Source organism: Semicossyphus pulcher, unplaced genomic scaffold, assembly GCF_022749685.1.
Source record: "Semicossyphus pulcher isolate SPU_LCO1_2020_fin unplaced genomic scaffold, fSemPul1.0.p SCAF_2, whole genome shotgun sequence".
In the NCBI taxonomy this organism is placed as follows: Eukaryota; Metazoa; Chordata; class Actinopteri; order Labriformes; family Labridae; genus Semicossyphus; species Semicossyphus pulcher.
Window position 1 is genome coordinate 23,950,114 of NW_027211693.1, and position 9,189 is coordinate 23,959,302.

The 9,189-nt window shown below is 44.0% G+C and overlaps 1 protein-coding gene across 2 annotated transcripts in view; it reads right to left on the reverse strand.

Moving 5' to 3' along the window:
* flt4 (fms related receptor tyrosine kinase 4) overlaps nucleotides 1-8,233 on the reverse strand; it is a 48,535-nt gene extending 40,302 nt beyond the window's left edge. For both annotated transcript variants that reach the window (XM_069669731.1, XM_069669730.1), the window contains exon 1: nucleotides 8,050-8,233. In XM_069669731.1, coding sequence (XP_069525832.1) covers nucleotides 8,050-8,107 — 58 coding nt within the window. In that variant the 5' untranslated portion in view covers nucleotides 8,108-8,233. The remainder of the gene's footprint in view (nucleotides 1-8,049) is intronic.
* Between the last annotated feature and the right edge of the window lie 956 nt (nucleotides 8,234-9,189).

Below are 9,189 nucleotides of genomic sequence, written 5' to 3' on the forward strand. Positions count from 1 at the left end.
GTTTATTTTAAATAACACATGGAAATGTGAGAAAACAGCCAGCCAGCTGGCTCCCTCCAAATGTAACAAAATTGGCTACGGGCACCTTCGGGATTAAAATTGTTATTTTTACACTTCTGTTTTTTATGGATCACTTACACATCTTTCACATTTGCTGGACGGCAAATTAAGTTACATTTGAACCCAGTCCAGTCGCCTGTTTCCCCCATAGATTGTATAAAAAGATGGACGAACAGCTCACCAAAAGTGAAGCCAAACCCTCTCTATTGCCCCCTGCTGACTGGTTGCAGTATAGGTCATAAAGCCGGCCTACTCCATGTCAACAGATGGGACATGAGTCAAACTATAAGATCTATATACACCTCAAATACATTTTTCTCAAACATAATTTCTGTCATTATTAGTTCTCATCATGCTGATTTGTGTCCAAGTGTTCATTTATTAGTTATTTGGTGCTAATAAAAAAGGGGGGTGTCGCTTCGTGATTGACAGCCGCGAGAGGAAACATAACTAAAGGAATCACGACAGCCACTGAACTTTCAATAATATCTGCTTCAGACCAACACGAGAAGTTGCTCTGCTGTTGACTGAGACGGCCTGAGGTATTTTTGCAGTTAAATGTGAGTTTCAGGCTTGGGTCAATACTGCGGCTCCACCAACATACTGGGCAGACTCCAAATGTGCAAGATGACAGCAACCGCATTTTGGCTTCACGCAAGTATGAGGGAAGGTAGAGACGCATCGTCCATCTGTAGCCTTTGTCACTGGTTTCCCACTGTTGCTAAGTTAAGCTAACAGGCTACAAGCTGATGCAATAAATGTACCGTACAGACATGAGAGTGAAATCAATTGTCTCATAACTCTCAGAAAAAAAAAGGTGTTTTTGTTTCAAAAAAGAGGAACTATTTCCGTTCAGAAAAACAAAACCATAAAACACAGCTCTCTGTTCTTTCTGAAATCACACAAAGAGTCACGTAAATCAAACAAAGTTGCTTCTGAAATCACTTGCTCCTTTGCTTGCTACCTGATGAGGTGTGGGTTTGAACAAGTGTTTGTTTAAAGCACCGCTACAGCCTGAAACGAGCTGTAAACAACAATCAGGAGGTAATGAAAATGTCCAGCTGTTGTCTCTGAGTTATAGAGGCAATGCTATTTACTATTTGCTTGTTTTATGTGCTTGTTTTGTGGGGAGTTATTGTAAGACTAACAGTACAATTGCTCAAGTGAGTAAGAGTACAGTATAAAGCATCTTTAACCGGTTTAACTGCTTAAGGATAAGAATCATTCATCTCCTTCTTTGCTGTGCTCTCTCCGGGCTCTTAGTGGTTTTATTACAGAGAGGCAGCACTGTAACTGGACTTTACATTCTATAAAGGACACCTGCTCACGTAAGATAAGTCATACACACACAGGAGAAGACACCTAGCTGCCATACTGTCCTGAAAGCAGTTTAAAATGTAAAGCTTCTCTGACGAGCAGACAGATATGAGGCAGGAGTGAAGAACATTAAAGGTACGCTCTCTCTCTCTCCGTCTCTGAGGGTGCGACACAGGGCACATTAAAAGCTCGTGTCAAAGGCAGCGCCGTGTTTTTCATTGCGAGCAAATTTCCTGTTTTCTTTATCATGTTCACGCTTCTCCCACTTCCCCTTTTCATGGACGGCGAGGGAGATGTTGCCGTTAGTGTTTCCTCGCTCCTCTGTCGTTTTTGTCTCTGATCAGTCACATGACAGGAACAGGAAAAGAAGAACAAATAAAGCTTTTCTAAGGATGAAACATGGGATGCTACATGGGGGTCTTAAATAAATAAATAGAGGTTTTCACAGATGTAGAAATTGCAATTGCGTACTTGAGTGCTGTGGCTACTGTGTTAATGGGAAAAAAGCCTTGGTTCCTGAATTGATCTTTTTTTCCATAGCTGTTGGGGGTAAACAGCACTTGTCGGTGACAGTGCAGCTACAGCTCTTTCAGTGACACAGTATCTGGCAGAGGGCCAAGGCTACGGCACTCTGAAATAGCCGTGTATGTCCGGTGGAGGACAGGAGGCCATGCAGGCCACAGAGCAGACCTGCTCTCTGGATGTGGAGTCGCTCTGCCGCAGGCTGTAACATACTCTCTCTCCCTCTCTGAGAGAAATAAAGCCCACTTCCTGTGTCATCTGGACACAAGGCCGGGCCAGGCGACAGCCTGACTGGCAGCTCGGCTTTGATTTCATTGTTACTACTGAGGAGGATGACATCCACAACGTCCCTGGCCGCTCCACTATTGGGGGAGCTCGGCCTTTCCAACATCCTGCCAGAGGAGGGGTGAGAAATTAAGGATGCGGCGACTGGCCATCTGGGCCGGCTTCCTATGTTTAAAACCTCTGTCCCTGACTAAATCTTCCTGTACCTGCCTCACAGGCACACCGGACAACTCAAGCTCTTCCTCTGCGGCCAGTCACTGTTTTAACTGGTCATCATTTTAACGCTGAGAAATGGTTTCCCCTGCTGAGAAGGGAACAAGCACATTCTGGTAAACGCTTTGTCCTGCTCCTGCCAGTGACATTTCTGTTGGGAAATATCTCTCTGATTACAAGCTAACGCCAAACATTAGCCCAGACCTGGCCTGCTGTGATGGCATGCACACTCCTAAAACTCACGCTGCGACTGCTCAGAGGCCAAACTTTGATGAGCCCCATTACCGTGCTTGTTACCTAATTCATAGAGATCCAGGCAATAAACAAGTCGCTGCTGTCGGGTCAGATGACCCAGTGGGCTAAATCACCGCTGCAGCTTACGTTAGCGCAGTAAACAAGGGCAACGCAGGGAGTGCCGGGTCAACAATTATGGGTCTGGATGCCTAAAGGGAGGGAAGCGGGCAATTTCCTCCGGCTCTGCCAATGGACGCTTTCCCATGAACCCCAAGCGACCTTCAATGACAAGGCAAGAGGTATGAGCGACCGACAAAACGCCGCACGGACGTCCAAGTCGCAACCCCATATGCACAAACATCTGCCTGAGACTGAGCAGCAATTTGAATGCAATAGCGATAGTGGCTCTCATTAAATCGATAAGTGCTCTAAATGATGCTTGTTTCTAAGCAACGTGAGCACTGGAGTGTTGTAATATGTGTGTAAAAGCCAACACGTCCCAGGATCCAGTTTCAGCATCCAGAACACAAGTGGAGTGATCGTCCATTAAAGGCGATAGATGCCAAAAAGCAATATCCCTGCAGTGCCCGTCAACACAACATACAATTAATGTCCTCTCCAAGGCTGTTTCAGGTGCTGATTCTTGTTTTATAGCCTCCATTAGCAAGTCATTTGTGACGCTATGCTAAGTATTTGGATCTGTGTATTAAAGGCTTGTGTGAACTAGACAGAAAAGTCAGAGAGAGAGAGAGAAAATCAATCGGCTAAACCTCCTCTGTATGGAAATGATTCCCTCTGTGGTGTTTCAGGCTAAGAAAAATGTAGCAAAACGGGAGCCCGCTGTGGCTAACGTTTTACTTGCACAGTAGGGACAATGAATGACCACAAAGGTCTGCTTCTACATGGACATCTATAAAAGTGTTCATCGGTTTTATTGTGTATTTCGGTCTTTTACAGGCAGGTCAGACTGACTGTGAAAGACAACAGTCCTATTGATTCTGAAAAGGGCAGGGAAGTTGCTGAGAGCCATAATGAGGGGGCAATAATTGTACATACCTTTTTGCGACGGGTCAAGCAATAAGAGAGCCATTAAGAGGGCTCTGCCATCAGAACAAGACTGAAGCTGTTAGTATGCCTCATCAGGACAGCTTGTCTTGGGGTCGAGCAGCTTCAGAGACCGTCTAATGACACCGTTCTACTTTGGAATTGAGGGATGAGTCCAGCACTTTCTGTAACTCTCAACAATAGGACATTCACTTACACTTCACGCCGTGATCGGCACAGCCTCTCCTTACAATTTAAAAGCTCTTTTGATTTGCAGCGTGGTCAGACACACATCAGATGAACCAGTTCTTTCCTGGCACAACCGGCCCCAAGAGTGTACAGGCAAGTTAGCAGCTTTGTGGCACTGTAGGCACAGCAGTGCCTCAAGCAAAGAGAGTGAAATGATGACAGCATGTTGACATGGAAAAGTGCTTGAGATAAAAAGGTATAATGTTTATCATGTTCACCACCTTAGTTTTAAGAGTTAGCATGCTAACACTAGCTAATTAGCATAAGTCCAGCAGAAGCTAATCGTAATATCCTTAAAGATTTGCAGGTATTTAGTCATAAAACTAAAAAGCTGGACCCACATGTACCTGATTATGCTGTTAGATGAAAAGTGAAGGGATTACTAAACTTACTCATTCAGTGAGAGTAGCTTAAATGTATAGAAAATGTAAAGGTATCGATCACAAGTTTGACTTGAAACCATTGTTGGAGCTAGAAAGTCAGGGGACAATCAAAGTCCGTATGATTTATGAACAAGATTTTTGACCCATATTTTACGGCATTCAGCCCAATATGTAACAAGATATTTAACACAAAAGCCATAAACAGGGCACTTGTTTAGCTCAGTGGGTAGAGCAGGCGCCCCACATACAGAGGACACAGTCTTAAATGCAGAGGCCGCAGGTTTGACTCCCGCCCTCGGCCCTTTGCTGCGAGTCATCCCCCACTCTTCTCTCACTGTTTCCTGTCTCTCGTCAGCTATCAATAAAGGTAAAAATGGCCCAAAAAATAATCTTTAAAAAAAAAAAAAGCAGTAAAACGTTAAATTAGTGGTGGCACAAGAAATAAGTCCAGGGATCACCAACAACATATTCATTTAAAAGGTTAAAGGAAGCAGGATGTTTTCAAATATGCACTTTTTAAAATAACATTTGGTACTAAAATCATCCCTTTCATTGTTTAGTTTTTTTTGAGTGGTGTTGTTGCTTCAGCCACCTGTAGGACCATGAATGTCTGGACAGAGTGGTAATTGAGAAATATCAGACTGGACCAAAGTGCCGGAGCCAACAGCCCCACATCACCATCCCTGCAGCCAAGTAGCCAGCATGGCTGCAAACTGGGCACAAAAAAACATGGAGGGGTCAGAATCTAGAAACAAAACTACCACAGATGTTTTCAATCATCTATCTAACACCATCTTGGACACATATTTGGCTTTTGCTGCAGATTCCTGCTGTTGAAAGAGCTTATCTCTCAGCTCGAGTCATACTTGGGGTGTTGGTGCTTTAGCAAGATGAGAAAGTGAGTGACCAGACATCCAAATGCCCCGGGGGCCTCGCTACTCCATGCCAGTGATGAGTGAGGCACCGGACTCCCTATTTATTTGGACTTTACAGCCAAGAGCTTCCCACACGGAGCAGAGACGGCGGCAGCATTCCTCCCTCATCCGAGGCTGCTCTCCAGCTGATAGAAGGAGATACTCAAGGACAGACACAGAGGGCCTGAGGTTTGAATCCTGGGATCAGCGGTGAGAAAATAGGGGGGTATTGTTGGCTAAAACAACTCGACCTCTTAAAGTGGGTGACTAGAATAATACCAAGAGTTGAGAGTCAGATTTCTGGGATGATCTGATCAAGCGGAGGTATGCGTACAGAAAACACTAAGCTAAAAGCAATATCAACACTCGGCACCCAGGACAGCGAGTAAGCCAAAGATCATTGGGCTCTAGGGTTCAGATTTATGAGGAAAGAAATGATTCACTGCTTTCATATGTGGCTCCTTAACTGGGACGCCAATTATGCTTCAACAAAAACAAGGAAGACGCATCAATCAGTGATTCGCAATCCATTCAATGGCATCCTATACCAGCCAAGTTACACTGTTACGCTTTTATAGAAGACTTTCTCTGGCTTGTGTAATAAATGTTTTGGAAGCACCATAATTCAAACCAGAGCCGGAGCGTGACAGGAAGACGGTAGAAAATGGCTCGGGGTGAAATCTTAAAGCGCCACACAAACGCAGCTGCTGTGTAAATTATATCCTCTCCCCATGAAATGACAATGACTTCTGAGCTGGCAGGTCCACAATCCATGCGGCCTCAAATCTTCCCCTCCGATCAGAATAATGGGAAGCCAAGCGCTCTCGTCATGCTTGCATCGGAGTGTTGTTCAGACGTATCTTTGTAAGGTCACACAGCGGTGTTTTGTTGAAACAAATGTGGGTGGTTAAAAAAAGCCTTTAAAGTATTTAAAATATGTGGACTGTTTAATCTTTTGAAAGAAGAATTTTGACAAGTTATTCAACAGGAGATTTTCGTCAGAATAGACAAAAGGTTTTCTGCATTCAAGGTCCATCCTCTCAATCTCAGTGTTCGGCATTCATGAGAGGACATAAAGACTGAAAAGAAACACTTCTTCTTCAACACAGCGTGTCAAGATGAAGTTCAAACCTCCATATTGTTTTAAATAACATTCAATTATATCACAAAGTAGGAGTTGGTTTCAGTCTGAGGTGCAAATATCTGCAGAGCCCGGCCTCCGTCTCCCACCTCTCCTCCTTAATGATGCACTCCATCTCTCAGGTAGACACTGTGCGGCTGTAATTGATAAATGTGTGTCTCCGATATGAAGCTGATGGTTCTTTCTGCCTCCAGGATAGATCTGAGACATTGTGCCTCTATATTGTGTTACCAGCACAGAGTAAGAAAGATGGAGGCCCTGTGCGCTTGAACCAACAGGCCTGCAAATAAGAGTTTCATAAGATTAAACCACACATTCTCTAATAGGGACACCAGCTTTACAATTCCAAGGTACACATCGTGATTTCATGGAGAACTTATGTGAGCTTTTACTCGATTTTGAGCGTTGTCAAAGTGTGGGTGGAGCCTTAAAAGGGACAAACAGGCAAGTAAAAAGAGAGGGGGGGGGGGGGATGCACGTGACTTCAGGCTCGGATTTCAACTTTTGTGACACTTTATTTTATAAATCATAAAAGTCAACAAAAGAGAGGACCATCATTCTCATTCAAATGTACTATGTGATGCCTTAAGTCCTCATCTGTTCCACCAAATGTATGCGACGCACCCAACACAGGATCGAGAGCCATCCCTCCACCCCTGGAAGATATGATTCCAGTGGCCATATGTCGACTGCCCCTCACAAGAGTTTCCCCTGTTCTTTATGAACAGCTGTTCGGCAGGAATTAATGATGAACATCTCAAACATACACATTCGGCCACTTGGAAATACCGTAACCTCAGACACACTTCCAGGCTGCTCAGTCAATCACAGGGCCCTGCTCGGGGGATATGATAACAACGTGGATTTTTAATTGTTTTCTAGACGCAAAAGTGATAAAAAAGCACTTCTAGAAGATCACACTGTAAATATCCAGACCTTATAATGACTTCACCAAAATAAAACTACTTGAAAAGACCACTTTTAGACATATGAAGAGATCTGACCCCCACCCAAATCCTCCTCCTCCTCCTCCTCCTCCTCCTCCTCCTCATGTCAGTCCAGTATACATCAGCCAGCTCTCCTCCCACTCTGCCTCCTGCAAAATCTGACCTACATACTATACATTTACTTCAATGCAAAGTCACTCAAACTAAAAAAAACACACTCTTTTTCCTCCGTCTGATTTCAGCATCAATTAAAAGCTCCATCTTTATCAGACACAACAACAGCATGCCTCCCCCTAGTGCCTATCTGCATGCAGACTGAGAGACCCCTCACTGAGCTCCCTATTAATGCAGTCTTATATAAAGAGGCAAATAAGCACGCTTTCAATAATGGAGTGATAAGTAGGTAAGTGGTGCGTTTAAAGGTCTGCTAAAAATAAGGAAACTACGTGCGCACTGCAAACAGAAGAGATGTTAAGTGGAAAGTAACGCTTGTTTTTTGGGTGGATATGATGCATTAAAAATAATGAAACATCACGCTACATTTACAATTAATAAAGCAGAAAACTTTCAAACATTTAAGAGCACATCTTGACACGAAAAAACTATTCGCCAGTTGAAATAAAAGTTGAATCAACCTCCAATCAATTATTTACTGAAAGTTTGTGTCAGTCACCTCAACCTTTCCCTCCATTAAAAGTTTTGGCTCCAAACTTTCACGCTCACTGCAGAAGTCTCCTCACCTGAGGCATATGCTATTCCAATCCAAGTCCGACAGAAAAACGTAAAGTCTGTCTTCATCTCCAGATCTCCGGTCCAGAAGCGCACGAGCCTGCGCGGTGATTCTTGTAAAGAGCCGTTAGTTTGAGTGCCGGTGGAGACAGAGGAGAGGTGGCACGAGTTAATGTCCGTGGATGGGGGAAAAACTCAGGTGAACCTCGGCCATTCGATGCCTGTCTGCACTCTGCACAGAGTCGAAATGCTGAGGGGGGACAGGGAGGGGAAAAAACGTATTTTTTCTCTCCTCGTTTTGTCAAAAGGATGCACAAGGCACTGAATGGGATTTACAATGATTTCCCTTTCCTCTGCTCGTGACTGGAGCGCATGCACACCCACCCATCCAGTTCATAAAACAAGCTGAATCGGACGGGTGTGTGTGTGAGTCCTCGTGGGTATGGGGTGTGTTTAGGGGGGTCACACTAACATCCATGACAAATTTCCTTCCTGCAAGATCCCTTTCCTCTATTCCTCTGCGTTAAAAACCTATAGTGATCATATTATATAGGACAATAAAGTGCTATCTTATTGTATAGCTTTACTTTAGAATCAGTGTTTATGATGCTGGTTTGGAGCTGTGGTTTTCCATTTGTTGCTGTGGTGCAAAACAGTTTTATATTGATTTATATTTCATGGATTTTACGAGGCATTTAAATCCCCACTGACATCCAAATAGCTCAGCAGGTAATCCTAATACCGCCAGAAATTTAGAGAAAGCCACAGCAGGAGCAGAGCAAAGTCGCTGAGAAAATGAACAAAGATAAAGCACAGCCTCAGGAGGAGTATAACATGATATTTTTCCTTTAAGTCACATGCTTTTAATCCGCAAACTCATCTTGCCTCTAACTCCTCTGACAGAATATGATCTTATCTTTAAAGGTCAAATGTCTGCCGTTTATTTGAGGTGGTTGTCTTTTGTCCTTATCAACACAAATTCTCGGAGCTGTTCAATAAACCAAAGCCGAGCAGAGGAGTCCTGGGAGTATCTCTCCATTGAAAGTGTAATTACTCTTCCTGAGGGGTCAGATGTAATGATGCCTTCGCTTAAAATGACCTGAGCAGGCCTGTCCAAGTCCTGTTAACCTCCCCTCCGCCCACACATCTAT